At 43.2% G+C, this 15,712-nt stretch overlaps 1 protein-coding gene across 8 annotated transcripts in view; it reads left to right on the top strand.

Annotated features, from left to right (window-relative positions):
- Positions 1 to 7,085, top strand: part of rgs3a (regulator of G protein signaling 3a) — a 114,633-nt gene extending 107,548 nt beyond the window's left edge. For 7 of the 8 annotated variants that reach the window (XM_070988272.1, XM_070988271.1, XM_070988270.1 and 4 more), the window contains 4 exons: positions 3,954 to 4,055; positions 5,493 to 5,554; positions 6,554 to 6,720; positions 6,838 to 7,085. In XM_070988272.1, the coding sequence (XP_070844373.1) occupies positions 3,954 to 4,055; positions 5,493 to 5,554; positions 6,554 to 6,720; positions 6,838 to 7,038 (532 nt within the window). In that variant the 3' untranslated portion in view covers positions 7,039 to 7,085. Of the gene's footprint in view, positions 1 to 3,471; positions 3,632 to 3,953; positions 4,056 to 5,492; positions 5,555 to 6,553; positions 6,721 to 6,837 lie in introns of those variants that run through there. The other variant, XM_070988277.1, reaches the window with a different exon arrangement.
- The last annotated feature ends 8,627 nt before the right edge of the window (positions 7,086 to 15,712 follow it).

Genomic DNA, 15,712 nt, shown 5'->3' with positions numbered 1-15,712 from the left:
ACGTTGCACCTCAGGACTGTTCTGTCAGCAAAGCACAGAACAAACGCTCACAGTGTGTTCCTACATCTTTTTAGGCACAGCCCAAATCATCTAAATGTTATTTAAAGTGTTCTCGACACACTGACACAACCCACGACCCATTATACTCACAGTGACACTTGCACAGCGTGTGTGTTTTGTCCTGTATTCACCTCACAGGCACAAAGCCTTCTGTAAATAGAACGTGGCTGATAGAATGAAAACATGCCTGAATGTTGTTCACCTTGCTGCTGTTATCACCATCTGGACTTCAGCTCCTCCTCTAATCACTGCTGTACCCCAGATCTCACAGGTCAGGCTTTGTGGTGGGTGAACTTCAATCATTGCGGGGAAACAAAACCTCATGTGGCAAACCGAACAGAAAAGTGGGATGAAGTGGGCCAGTCGGATTTGGCTTGTGCTTGTATGGTACGTTGTGATCTGCAGTATGTCTGTCTGCAGCTCTCCCCCATGTGCTCCCAGAGCCTTTCCCTGGGAGTGCGGCCTACTTTTCAGAACACCAGGAATAGCCAACGGGGTGCTATTAGTGCGTCTAATGTGAGCCAAGCAAAGAGGGAATAAAGAGTACGGAAACCTGCAGATAATTGCGAAGCTGAAGACCTCTGGCTCCTTCACTCAACCACACGAACTGTTCTCTCTCTTGGACAGACACAAGTAGACACTCAGATGTGTGTACACATGACGCCCATGCTGCAAACATGCTGTATGTAATGTGCCCGAGGGGGCAGAGGAGCTTACTTTTCTGGGTGGCAGCATGTTAGTTCAAAGATCATCCTAATTTGATAATCCTCTCCAGAGCATGTGTCAGTGTTTTAGCAGATTAAGTTAAGTGTAGGGGTCATGGGATGTAATAAATCCAATGCAGTGCAATGCAGCGCATTGCTAATTGTGTTAGTGCGGGGGAGCTATTAGCAGGCTCAGCTGGAGAGAAACAGTGAAGTATGAGCTTTAAATACAGAGGTACTCAAAGTGAGAGACTGTTAGAAGAGTCATTGGCATATAAGGAGGTGCAGAGGTGCAAAGAGCATGGTGCGAATAAAATGTCGGTATAAAGTGACGTGACTTGAAAAATGTGTACCAGTAGGTTTTTTTTAATGTCAAAAATAGCTGGCCTTGTTAGGAGGAAGAGCGCTTCCTCCCTGTGGCTGTGAGTTTTTCTTCAGGGTTTAGAGTATCGCCTTTACTCAACATGCTCAGAGTGTTTTCCCTTTGTCAAGTCATATTTAAGTAGCTGATTTTGCATATCTCAGCCATTATAACAAAGCAAATCTCTTCGTCTGGAGGACGCAGACATGTTTGCCCCCCCCCGTATGACTCCGGGTGAAGAATGTGTCTGCCCTTGTAGGGGGAGTTGTTGACTCACGTTGAGCTAATAATCACACAGGCAGTTTCATTTACGGCCGTGTCGGCTGAGTCGCCATGCAGGAAGAAAGTCTGTCTCTCAGCTAAGCACCAGAAATGTCACACCTCCCGCAGGATGACATACAACCTAACATGCAGATTTACAGAAAAAAGTGTCGCTGCACTCAGTGTGTTGTGGTTTAAATCAGACAGCTACATGATACGTAGTGTATATCACTTGTTTCCAAGTGAGGCGTCCAGGCTGTGTTTGAGTTTCTGAAAAATGATTGGAACAATAAATCATGGCTCAAGTTGTTGTCAGTGTTGACGCCAACTATTGTTTGTAAGAGAACGCCATGCCAGCAATCTGTGCTGCTCGAAGCCTGAAAATGTTTGTTTGCAATGTCCACTGACACCCACATGGGGGCAGGATAGAAACATACATTTCCCTTAAAGTGACTGTTGTTATGACATCATTGTCACGTCGTTCCCATGCAGGCTCAGCTTGTATAAAACCTAGACATAAATAATAAAGTCGTCTTTTGTCAGGCCAACAAAATATTTGCCAGCTCTTGTAAAAGACAAGTTTCTTGTTCTCCTCACATGCACTGGCAAGACAGAGGCTCTCTGTCAGCTCAAGACCTAATTGCCCTGAGCACAGCCCAAAAATAGAACAATCTAATGAATCCCGCTCTGATGTTACGAGTTTATTTAACAGCGAGAGAGTATTTATTTGGGCACTAATGTCCTTCAGGCTGTGAGCTTTTCGCAGGTATACTGTGTGAGAGCACCCTGTTGTAACCATGAAAGAGGGGCCTGACTGTTGTTCAGCACTCCAGCATCTGGTCTCAGCCTGCTTCATACAGGGTAGCTGCGTTATTTCAATCAATGGATGAGTCATCTCTCCGCCAGTGATGCTGTGTCGACATTTAGGTGTTTCTCGAGTTTGAAAGTGAATTTTCCGGCTCCTCGAAGCCTTTCGATCGTCTTTTATCGGTTTGTCCCTACAAATGCTTTCAAAAAAAGAAAGACGTCTTGTGGGTCTCTGAGTCGCACCGGCTGAACCCCCTGAAACCCAGACACACCTGAATCGATACACCCCCACAAGTCACACTCATCCTGCTGTTAAAGGAGCCATTCAGCTGCTGCTGCCTCCAACAGCTCATGCAGTCATGTCGCATCATGCTTCTACCTTTCCTTTCCTGCAGCAGTTGGAAAAACTCACACCAGACGGCTGACTGTGTTCTCTGTTCAGCCGCGTTGTGTGACCGCTCGGCATTTACGCATAAATTATCCCACTTCCCTTCACACACACATGCTCACGCTGGTGGAGTCGGGGTGTTTTCCAACACCTGTGACTGGCATGAAAGCCCCGATGAAGTGGGCATGAGTTGGCACAGACATTTGTGCTACTCTGCAGTTGTGTGTTCTCCCACCGCCCCGTGTGTGCATATTTGAATGATAAGTGTCTATAACAGGAAGCCCTGTGTCTTAATTTGGGGTGTACATGCTCTCCTGGGGGCTGTGGGTTGGCAGTGGGACAGCTGGCGGTGATTAGGGCCGGCGAGCGCGCACTGCCGCTCTGCATTATTAGCGGGCCAGGCAATCCACAGTGGAAATCAAAAGCAGGGACTCAGGAAATGGGTGTTGAGTGAGGTCACATCCCAATGAGGTAGCACGTGCTCCAGGTCGGGAAAAGCCAGGACACGTACCAAGGGATTATGGGAATGCGCAGAATTCTGAAGGCACCATGGGAACTGAGGGTTGGTGTATCACCTTGTGTGAGATATTGGGTGGCGCATGTGCAGCGGCGAGGGGTGGGGGGGTCTATGTGTGTGTGTGTGTGTGTGTGTGTGTGTGCGTGTGAGAGTCAGTTCGAGGGAGGTGAAACAACTGAGGTGGGCGGTCAGGAGGATTTTGGACGCTTCTGCTGGATTGAAGCGGCAGAGAGGTGAGGAGGTCACTGTGCCCTGTTGCCTCGGCCCTGGGTCAGCTCCCTCTCAGCAACCCCTCTAGGCACATGGAGAATGGCGTGATGAAACAGAGGAGTGAGGATTGAGTCTCTCTCCTCCTTCTCTGCCACATTCGCTCAGTCCCTGCCGAGGAACCTGCCAGGGACGCATCTCCAGGAAAGACTGTCAGAGATATTAGATTGACAGGAGAGGCTCGAAGCGAGGAAGGGGAGCTTGACATCCGCCTTTTGGAAAAATTCTGTCCCACCATACCAACATACGTGGCTGAAGACTAAAATGTACACAACACGGCATTTATTTTCTTCTTTTCTGGCATTTGTGGGTTTGATTTCGTGTGGATTGGATTTACAGTGCTGAAGAACTTAATTGGTGATTCCCGTGCCTTGGATTGTTTGAACTGTGGACTTTGGACTTGGACTCAACACACTTTCTTCCCATGTCTCTTTTTGTCCTCCTCCTCTATCTGCTTTCACCCACATTCCATTTTTCTCCTCGTCTTGTCTCAACTTTCCCCCTCCTTCACCTCATTCCATATTCATAAATCTTCCCTCTCTTGCCAACTGTCTCCCTCTTTCTCTCGTCTATCTGTCTTTCACTCAGGGCCAAAGACATGAAGAATCGGCTGGCTTTCCTGCGGAGGAGGAATGAATCCCCAGGAAGCAACCCAGCCAGCAAGTTAGACAAATCTATGAAGTCAGTCAAGTAAGTGGCCACTTCCTGATGGCATGTGCGTGGGGGTGTGTGCGGGTCTTGCCACAACTGGTGATGACCTGGCCTTGGAAGGCAGACATGTGGGCAGTAGCAGCGATGGGAGTGTGCTAGATATGTGTGGCATTTATGAAGTGAGTGAATGTTTGTAACAGTGGAAACAAGTGAATTGTCCGGAAGCAGGTTTTTAAATTATTTAGAAAATTAGTTTACCAAATCAAATGTGTTCATGTCAAATATCATATATGAAGTATTAGAGATCAATGTCTTAATTTAGGCTGACTTTGCTTCCTTGTTTCCACTCCGTGCTTTCACAGGAAGCTAGGAAAATGTTAGAGTGGAACACGAGCAACTGTCCTTGATATATTTTTTTATATCAGTATCCATTTGGTCCCAGACAACCACAAAACATAAAGAAAAACAGAATGCAATCATTTGCAAACGAGCTGTCCTTACTGTTCCTGAGCTCTTGTAGTAACATCCTTCATACAATCATGTGTTCACAAAGTGGTGAACCTCGCTCCATCCTCGCTTGTGAATGACTGAGCCTTTCCAGGATGCCCCATCACCTGTTACCAATGAACCTGTTTACCTGTGGAATGATCCAAACAGGTGTTTTTGGACATAGTGATCACATTCTGTTTTATTTATGATTTACACAACTTTGCTGGAATCGGGGTTGTAGAATTACATGAAAATATTAACAGGTTATTACATTAACATTTGGCCTGTATTACAAAAGTAAATGTGCCAAGCAACTGCTTCAATGCATAAATGCAGTATGTGAGCATACATTTTCTAAAAGACATGACATGACATGAGAGGCAATTTTTGCTGATTTGTCACAAAGAATGTCAGAATGTCCACTAAAACTTGACATCCATCATCGGAAGGCACAGAAAAATGTTCAAAATGGACTAAAATGTGTCTGAAATTACAAAGCAACTTTCCTCTTACTGTGTCAAAAAAGGCCTGAGATGTGGATTACAGTGAGTGTGAGCTGAGCCCTGTGAGGAGGCATGCTTCAAAGCAAGAGTACAGAAAGGATGAGAGGCAGCAGGGGGCAGACAGACACTGGTGGGGGTTTGGGGGGGAGGTGTCTAAACCCGACGACACATCCCCATTGGCCGACCGTAGCCCCTCCCCTCCCGCCTTCCAAGTTGCACTCAGCGGGAATATAAAAGCCTACCCCCACAAGGATGAAGCAGATAGGCTGACAGTGTTGTAGGCATTCACAAGGCTGAGCCGCATGTGAGGGGAGAACCAGCAGACACAGACTAGAGTGGAAGGAAGCAACGGAGGGAGAGGAATTACCCACTTCCACGTTTCCACTCGTCTATCCAGCTTAGACAAAGTTCTGCGGATGGGTCACACAATGAGAAACCTGGCTGAGATGGGCTTGTTAAAGAATCGCTCTGCTTTTATCTGCAGGCCCACCCCCGAGGAAGCACTGAAATGGGGGGACTCACTTGACAAGCTACTGGCACACAAATGTAAGTTACTTTTAAATCATTTTCCTGATACGTTTCCTCTTTTGTCTCCTCCCTCCTTTAAATACATGGGAAACATCTGTCTTTTTTTGGATATTTCTTGCGATTAGTGCGATTTGGTCGTAGACAGTGGGTGAATACAGACATTCAGCGCTTGCATGAGGTGGTGGGGGTGGGTGGTGGAGCACAGGAAATATGCATGCACTGATGTATGGATTACACACACACACACACTGCTGCAGTTCATTGCAGCAAGTTTCCCTAATCCCAACGGACAGAGTCCATGTGTTACAACGAGAGAAAGCAGCCAACCTGTGTGCTATTTTTGTTCTCCACATTTCATCTTCCACACTTCGGCCCCAATCCTTTTTTAAAATGAGCAAGCTGATGCAAAGCCAGCGCCACATCTGTTCCTCATTCAGCTTTCTTGGCCTCTCTCTTCTCCCTCTTCTAATTTCCTCCCTTCCACCTCTTACCTCACTCCTGCTTACCAGAATGAGGTAAGAGATGACCGCCTGCATCGGCTCTGCTTATCAGCGTGGGTGATTCATGGGAACGGAAAGGTGCAGACGGGAGCTGTGGGTGGACACGGCTTCCTGCTATTCTTTCTCGTGGATGCCTTTTCCTCAAATGATTAACGGACTGAAACTTAAAAAGCCCAGAGCGCCAGAATTAGTCCTTTCCCCCCTCACACTAAAACAGTCGTCTCTTTGTTCATTCCCAGCATGCATAAAGGGGAATGCATAGATACCATGCTGAATAGTAAGGAAGGACTGGGTCAGCAGGGTGATGTCACTTAAAGGACTTGAATAAATGCAACAGCCTTGAAAACGTTATTTTTTATGTCTCACTTTTTTCCAACCACATGACTCAAAAAGGCCGTCACAGAGCTATTTTAGGCACTGAAACTCCAAGGAGCGTTTCAGCTGTGAGGTTGCCATGGCACTCTAGTCAACTTCCCTCTTGTTTACTCTCCTCCTCCTCCTCCCCGCTCCCCCTCAGATGGTCTGGCAGCCTTCAGAGCTTTCCTGCGCACAGAGTTCAGCGAGGAGAATCTGGAATTCTGGCTAGCATGTGAGGAATACAAGAAGATCAAGTCGCAGTCCAAGATGGCCTCGAAAGCCAAGAAAATCTTTGCAGAATACATCGCGATCCAGTCTTGTAAAGAGGTGAGTGAGAGCGTGCGCAGCTCATACGGACGCTGGGGGGAAAATGGCCTCCTGCACGGAAAGAAGCCATGCATTTTCTTGCGCTTCGCTTACGTGTTTTACTCTGTTCCTCTGCAGGTAAATCTGGATTCGTACACCAGAGATCACACTAAGGACAACCTGCAGAATGTGACGCGCTCCTGCTTTGACCTAGCGCAGAGGCGGATATACGGGCTGATGGAGAAGGACTCATACCCCCGCTTCCTGCGCTCAGAACTCTACTCGGACTTAATCAACCAAAAAAAGCCCAGCTCCACTCCGACTTCATCTTCATCATAAGAGACCAGAAAACGAAATGAGGAGAAGAGAAAGATTGTGATGAGAGAGAGAGAGAAAAAAAAAAGGGGGCAGACTTGAAAAAAAGTAGAGCGGGTGGGCGGGATCTGAGCTTCTTTGATTGCCTTTTTTATTTTTTATTTTTTGTGTGTCTGTCATCCTGTCCACTATGATTTTTGTTGTTGTTGTTTTGAGAGGACGCGGCAAAGCAATGGCACTGCAAAGGAATGTAGTTTACACAGTTATCAGGTGGATGGGTGAATGAATGGACCGATGAATGGATGGATGCATGTCACTAAAAATGCAGAAGCCCACGAGTGAGGGCTGGAGCAGGAGCTGGACGCTTGTCTGATCACTGTCTCTCTTTGTTTTTTCGGTGTCAGTCTTTCGGTTGTGTTTTTAAGTTTTTGTCCAGTTGTACTGGAGAAAAGGAGGGGTTGCTCGGAAAACCCTGCAGACATGAAGACAGTCCGGTACTGTTTTGTCACTTTTTTCCCCTTAATTTCCTTTTAAAACTACCATTTTAAACCCCCCTCCTTTCCTCCACCTTGTTCTCTGTGAAGCCACTTCAAAGCTGTTGGTACGACACAGCCCTTCTTCTTTGTGTGTCTTTTTTTCTTTTTCTTTTTTTTTTTTAAATCAGGCTCTAAACCGTATGACAGAGGGGAAAAAAAAACAAGATGTCTGAATGAAAGCTAGATCTATGACTCTGTTTCACATGCATCTCTGTTAAACACCTCTCAAAGCTTCTCTAAACAGCTTTCACCTTCTTGAGTTCATCCCAAGACTGGAAAGATACTGTGAGTGTTCAACAGGGACAAAGACGGAGACAGCGGTGGGCAAAGAAGGCAAATGTATAAATAACGGATGGACCGGAGCTGTGAGGAAACACAGATATGTGTCACTCTCACATTAAAAGACATTAAAAGTCACATTCAAAGCCAGTAATGGGGGGAAAAAGACAACTTGCTTCTTGTCTCCAAAGACTGTTTACAACAAGGAACGAAAAACTCAAGAAGAAAGAGAAAAAAATATTCTGTGCAGCCAAACGACATTTCCTTTAACATTGTAGCTCATTCTGGACTAATCGAGGAAGCGTTCTCAGGACATTGCTATGACAGGTTCCAGCTTGGTTTATCTTCTCGGCTATTTCTGTTTTTCTACACTCTCACTGTTTTTATATGCTTTAGGGTTCCAACCTGCACTCCCTAGTTCTTCTGAGCAATACACAAGGCGTTGCTCGTGTCATAGTCAAGGAGGAAGAAGAAGAAGAAGATGCTTCATGTTGTACAAAAGTTTGCGTATTTATTTAGATTAACTTGCTGGATGCTTCTACAGACACCCTCACCTCTTCTAAAGCACTCAGCTAAAAGCTCTCACTTTCCTCTTAACCACCAAACAGGTCCAATGCTGTCCTGAACTTTAAGTGCAATATTTTTTTTTATTTTCTATTTTATTTTATTATTCTATTCAGTTTGTTCATTTATTTGGATAATTTTGAATTTTTACGGGGAAAGACGAACAGCTTGAGCTCTGTATTAACTTTATTTGTTAAGAGAAGAAAAAAAACTTAGAGCTATAAGGTTGACTTACAACGCAAACTTTCAAGAAACATAAGTAGTTAAATGAATTTTAAGCAAGTGATTCTAACTGTGTGTTAACCCCCGGCAGCAGGCAGCTGGGGGCGTTATGGTTGTAAATATAATTCTTTAAGAAAAACTATGTGATAACACATTAAAAACAAACAAAAACAAAAAACCAATAGGTCTCTGCTGGTGATGAATGTGGGACCCAGCTGTATCTATGTAAATACGAGAGACAAAACTATAAGATGACATGTATTGTTAAAAAAAAATAGGTGAGCAAGAGCAGGTACAATCTGCTCTTTCCCTGGTCATACACTGCTTGTAAGGAGTTTTCTGAAATGCATTTTATCATTTTCACTGTTTACAATTCAAAATGCATCTCCTATGATAGCAAGTGAAAACAGTAGAGTACATTTGGTGTCATTGCTAATGATAAATAAACCAACCAACTGATGAAGTAAGATGTGTTGTCTGCATTTTTCTTATGTGCATTTGCGCATTCATACTGGTCACAAACATCGGTCCAGAAGCACTGAAGCACTGATGAGTAGTAGGAAGTTGCTTAGAGGAATAGTCTGGTAAATGCACTTACTTGCTTTTTTGCAGGGGGACAAGAAGATTGATATGTCTGAACACTAAATATGAAGCCTATGCCAGCACCGTTAGCTTAGCTTAGCATAAAGGATGGAAACAGATGCCAACTAGCACCCCAAAAACTCACTAATTAACACATTAAGTAACATATCTCACTTGTTTAATTCGTAGTAAGTCATCAAGTAATGATTTTGAGGGCAGTTTTTGTACTCACGAAATACAGATATAACACCTTAATCAGTGAGCAGATTTTTTTAAACCTTGGACAGAGCAAGACTAGCTGTTTCCCCCCACTGGCATCTTTATTCTAAGCTAATCGTCTGCTGACACTAGCTTCATATTCAGCCCACAGACATGAGTGCGTAACTGAACTTTTCCTTTAATTATGGGCAAGAAAGCCAACTAAGTGTATTTTCCAAACCTTAAAACCATTAATTTGAGCAAATAAACATTTGATTGTATAGAGCTTAATTTTGCCTTTACCTTCAAATAACCTAGTTTAGATAATATCACTAAACTGATGGCTTGTGTCTGTTGCCTGGTCACACTAGCAATGTCACTATGTTCGTAGATCCCACTGAGGAGCAATGTTATCATCAAATCCAACAGAAATGATGGCCAAAACTACAAAAAGGAAGGTCCAAGTTGTTAACATCTATGAACAGCCATACACACTGAAACAGTTTGTTTCTATATGGACTGTCAATACTCTGACATTGTTGGGATGGAGTGGAGCAGTGTTGAGACATGACGCAGAACATCAACACTCATCCTGACAGCAGCTGTTTTGCTGTTGTGGAAAGAGGAGCGGGGTCGAGAGTCGACCCGGTTGTTGGGTTGGGATGAGAGGAAACAGTTGAAGCTCTGTGAGGGCAGTGTGTGTGTGTGTTTGTCTGTGTTTGGGGGGAGGTTGATCAGTCTGAAGTGGTGTTGGAAACAGTAGTAACAGCGCCTAATCTGCTTAACCAGCTGCCATCTGTTTTGACAGACACAGCTTCTTTTTCCAGAAGGAATTGTCATCATCCTCTATCGCCTCTCTCGGCCTGCTTCCTCTCCGCCTCGGTCCCCCTTTGACCGTGTCTTTGTCTTCAGAACCCACGCTTGCATTTTTTTATGCCATACTCTTGCTGAATTCCTTTTTTTCCCCCACACCCTTTGTTCAAGTTTCCTTCCTCTCTTTAATCTGTGTAAACCATATCTCGGCGTCTGTCATTGTTTTCAAATTCAGCTGTCGCGTGAGTCCCAAAACACGCCAACTCGCATTTCCTGCTCACATCTCTGGTGTCCTGCTATACCAAATATGGCCGTTGATGTTTCCTCTGCCGTGACAGTCTCTTATCTGACTTTTCTGTCAGAACAAAATTTGCCAACAAGGATATGGAGTGAGGGTTGTTATCATTTTATTGAGAGCAGTGTGTCAGTGTTATGCAACATTATGAAACCGTCTCGATGGGCTATGGGGAAATAAACTTCCAATACTTTTTTTTATTGCTGTTCAGTTCAGCAGAACTCACAGTACACGTGCTATGTAATAAAAAAAAACTTAAGCCTTGTATTCATCTTGTTTTATATCAAGTTCTGACACAAAACAGATTGTAGATAATCTTAAAGTAATACTTAGACATTATGGGAAATAGACTAATTTGCTTACTTGCCAGGAGTTAGAGGAGAACATACTGTAGATACCAGTGAAGTTAGAAGTAATTAGCAAAGCTGAGTTTAGCACAAAGACTGGAAGCGCTGCCTAGCAACAAAATACTACTGGTACATAACTTCCCATAAATCACAATTTATGGATTAATCAAACAAGATTATATGTTAATTAGAGAGCTTTAGAGGGACTTTTTGGGCAAAGTTTTTAAACTTTGGACAGAACCAGGCTAGCTGTTTCACCCTGTTTCCAGCCTTTAGGCTAAGCTAAACTAAGCTACTGGCTTAGTTTAGCTTAGCCGACTGATCGATCTTCTCATCTAATTCTTGGCAAGAACGCAAATAAGCTCTTTCCCCAAAATCCCTCTACACTTCTTTGGAGTGTCAGTTAACTTTTATAGAACTTTTAATTGCAAAAGAGCAGATATACACACTTTAGGGTCCAGTATGCAGGATTTAAGAGGATCTATTGGCAAAAATTATGTTTTCATGAGTATATAACAATTGCTTCATAGAAAATCTTTTTATTCATGTCATTGTGGGCAGCAAGTTATTTTAACATTTACTTCCTATATAGATGAATTCCTCAACTCTTCTAACAGTACAGTAGTAGTTTTAATAGTATTTTTTCTGCTTGTGAAAGCTGTTAGATCTTATATTCGATATCTGTTTTTAGCAACACAAACTCACAAGACGCACAACATTCAGTCACACTGAATTCAGCGGGACTCCCCCTCTTGTCTCTCTGTTTGTGCAGCAGTCAAGGGCTTATAAGCCTCGATTAATCCTTAATTCTCAGATCAGCCTATCCTTTCAACTCTTGGCAGGTTAACAAAAGAAACATCTCGTCTACTCGGCTGCCCTCGCTGACTCAGTGGATCCCTCAATCCTGTTTGCTGTGTGTTTGTTGTCTATAGCCCGTCGTGCCTCATCCACACAGTTTAGCACAATACATGATGGACAAATAACAGCGGATCAGTTTCATTGAAATCTTCCTTGTATCTATTCGTTCTTCTATATTCATCACATCATCTGACCCGCTACATGAAGGGATGTCATCCAGGACGTCAAGATACGTTTATTTTGCACGTCACATATGTTTCCAGGTTTTCCCTCAGTCTGTGAGGAAGCAAGGGGGCCCTAACTGTACTGAGCTCACCTTTACTGTGGAACATTTTGCACGTGGCACACTACCTGCCTCATGCACAGCCCCACCAGTTTTCATTAGCCTTGACTCGGCCGCTTTAGCAGATGCTGTCATTGCTGCTGTTAGACAGGGACTTTATAAAAAGCAACAGGCAGGGAAGGAAGGGAGTGGAAGGAAGCAGAGTGTAATTGTCTTATCCCAGTGGTCTAATCAGAAAAGGTAAGGTTTATATATAGATGGCCTTTATGCAAATAGAAATAGAGACTTGAATAAAGTCCTGCTGAAGGTTTTTTTTTAATATGTTCTGACTGCCTGGTACCTTGGCCAGGTCTCTCTTGTAAAAGATATTTTGAATCTCAATGGGACTTCCTGGTTACATAAAGGTAATAATAATAAGAAGAATAAAAATTTCATTGTGAGATAATACGGAGGAAGAGATGACAATGACGAACATGGTGATTGATTACCAATACTGATAATTGGTAGCTGAGGTCTCAGTCTGGATAACCACACACTCAGTAATTACCTTAACTAATGCATCTAACTCTCAGCCAAAAAACAAATAAGCAGATTTCAAAAAATATTGAACTATTTGTTAAGAAAAGGTACAAAAACTCATGAAAAACTTCTAAAAGCCTCACTGGTTCATTGTCTTGCTTTGAACTCAACTGGGCTGGAGTGGGAGTGGGAGCAGTTGTGTGCAGCACAATGCAATTTTGGTGTCAAGGATTGCCAAACTGTTCCTGTACATAACTGCCGCTTCTGTTAAACTCCTCAGTTAATATCATGAAACCATCAATTACATTACATAATAGCCCTTTTAAGACCAGACCAACACCTTAAACAAATATGTTGTCTCATTGTCTCCTCCCAAGTTATTTTAAGGCTCTGTATAATCAGTTCTGCTCCTTCTGAAGCTCGAGGACACGCTTTTCGTTGCTTCCCAGGAGAAGCTTTGGCGGATGACGGTTCCAGATGGTTCCTCCATAATGAAACAGCATTTAATCAACACCATGTAACAGTTTGTTTGAAGATGAGGTGTGAAATTAAAGTAAACTTCTGCAAGGTCAACCTGAAGAAAAAAAAAACAAACTCAGACCACCTGGAAAGCATTTGCATGCAAGTGAGGCATCAGGTAAGAGGTGTTTTTCCTGGCTACAGCTCAGGCTGTACGCCCACTTTCAGCCATCTGATGTGTGAGAGATACCTCCACTTTCACGAAGTTTGATGACACAGAGACACGGGAATGGTACAAGAAGATATTTGCTCACATTTTTAGAATTTATAGTTGTTTACATGTTAACCATTTCTGGAAGAAAGATTTTTAGATCTTGATTTTATGTCTTTAAGTCACTTTCTTACACATTATTCTGAATTACGCCCATATACTAGTATTTTGTCCGAGCAAATCCAGTTTTCCATTCTTCCCCACACGTTTTCAGTTTTTGCCTCATCAAGCTGTTTTCACGTGGACCCTGCTGGATTCTTCATCACAGAGAGAAAAAGCATGTGGGCTCTTCCACAACAAAACACTTTAAATGATGAATGTTTGTAAGTACAGTAACACTAAGCTCCAATAATGCACTTCACTAATAGGATTGCAATCAACCGAAAACCCACTGGCCTCATCAGATTACTCAACTAGCCAATTAAATCCTACATTGCCACTCATGTTATTTCCTAAACACGCTTCTTTATTAGAACAGAAGACAACACTGGGCCTGGCATGTGCAGAGCAGATATGAGTGCTGCAGCTCCACTATTAGAGTTGACATTTTACTGTTTGTAGCTCAGAACACCATGGCTGCTTTCTAAATTGACCTTACAAAGCACGAACTGTACATTGCATCTTGAACTTTGCCCCCCAAAGTGCAAATCTGATGTAAAAAGAAGAAAGTATTCGACCTGGAAAGAGTGCCAAGACTTTTTTTTTTTACAAACCCTGCTCCCGGCGGCACAGTTGATGTGGCGTATCTTTCGCTGTGTGGAGGATTGTGGGTGAAAATAGCCCGAAAAGCTATGCTATGCTAGCTTGCATACCAGATACTTGCATACCACATACCAGTGTGACCAGATGCAGTAGGACACGCTGATATTTGACATACTATGTCCTGGCATATACTAAATCTATTTCTGGCATACAACTTATTATAGTATATTATAAACTTTGGTGATCCACTGACACTGACCATTGGGTCAAAAATTCAATTCAAATACTCTGGTTTATCGAACAGTTTGTATTTCTTCACAATGAGCATTACAGCCTCACAGGGCTCTTAAGTCTCCTAAGTCTTGTTTTCTTCATCTCCTGGAGTAATAACTTCAAAGAATAGAAAAAAAAACAAAAAACCCTGTGGTTTTCAACTGCACTGATATTTTGTTGTTCACTAAACCCAAATCCAAACCAATGTTTTCATTTTGCCATCCAAGTTAATTTAACATAATCTGCATCTGCAGCTTCAGCTTTTTCCTGGAACATTTCTTCTCTCCCCGTGAGGTGTTCCAGACTTCTCTGCGTAGCTTCCAGACAGATGTGCACACTCTGCCAGTTATGACACCATTTCCTCCCCCTGCGCTTTGCCCTGTTGATTGTGTGCCCTGATTCACATTAATGGGCCGTTTGACGCTGTGGTGATCTGGCATTAGTGAGCGTGTGTGTGTCATTCAAAGTGGGGAAGTGAAACAGCGGAAATGAATCAAGCTCATGATGTCAGCATGGCACATCCTACCTAATACATCCAAAATCTTGTTTGACTCATGGCTTGGTTCATTCTTCATTTGATCACAGATATCATGAAGAAGACAGTACAGAGGCATGAAGGCTAATCACTGTAATAAGAAACTACAGGACCCAGCATCCAGTGAGAACACCCACACAGAAATACTGATTAAGATTTTCATTCACCCCTCTCGCTATTAAAAACACTTGAGTTTCATGTGACTACAAAAAGTTCTTCTGTGCTTGAGATGTGAAATCACTCATCTAAATATAAACTAAATAGAATCATTTTAGAAGCATAGTTTCTCCTTTTATATGGAAAAATCTGGAGGCTCAGTAGGGATGAAAAACTGGAAAAAATGAGAGGCATAATCACAGGAATGAGGATCCGTGACTGTGAAAAGATGACGCTCGCACATCATTTCATGTGACCATGAACTGGGTTGGAGCTGAGGACTGTCTTCCTTGCATATCTGTAAGCACTAATGCCTAATGCCTAATGTGCAATGTTTCTCACCGGTTAACTGATTTCATGCATTGGCGAAAAATAGAAACAACATCCTTAACAACGTCAACACCTCATCACCCGAGGCAGCCAGTGGGGATGGTCATAAATACACACATTCTTTACATTTAAATACATGCCGTTAATGATGCCACAAACCCTTTAGTAAGTCAGGCTCGTAAATAACTTCCTGGAAGTGCAGTTGAAAGTAAAATAAAGGCCAATGCTCGTGCCAGACGACAGATAAACGTTTGTGCAGTAGGTCTGATGTGCTGCTGATGTCTTGCAGCTCCAGTTCTGCAATCAGAGGATATGGAAACCAGATTTCATGCATGGAAACTTCAAGAGAAGATGGGACTGACAGTAAGAACAGATACGCTCCATACATCTCTCTTCTCTCTGTTTTCTTTGTCGTCATCGCCAGATACATAGCAAATCTGGAGCTCTTGAAGATATGCATAAACAGAGAAACTCTC

Source organism: Chaetodon trifascialis, chromosome 20 (assembly GCF_039877785.1).
Source record: "Chaetodon trifascialis isolate fChaTrf1 chromosome 20, fChaTrf1.hap1, whole genome shotgun sequence".
NCBI lineage: Eukaryota > Metazoa > Chordata > Actinopteri > Chaetodontiformes > Chaetodontidae > Chaetodon > Chaetodon trifascialis.
This window is presented reverse-complemented; position numbering and strand designations above follow the sequence as displayed.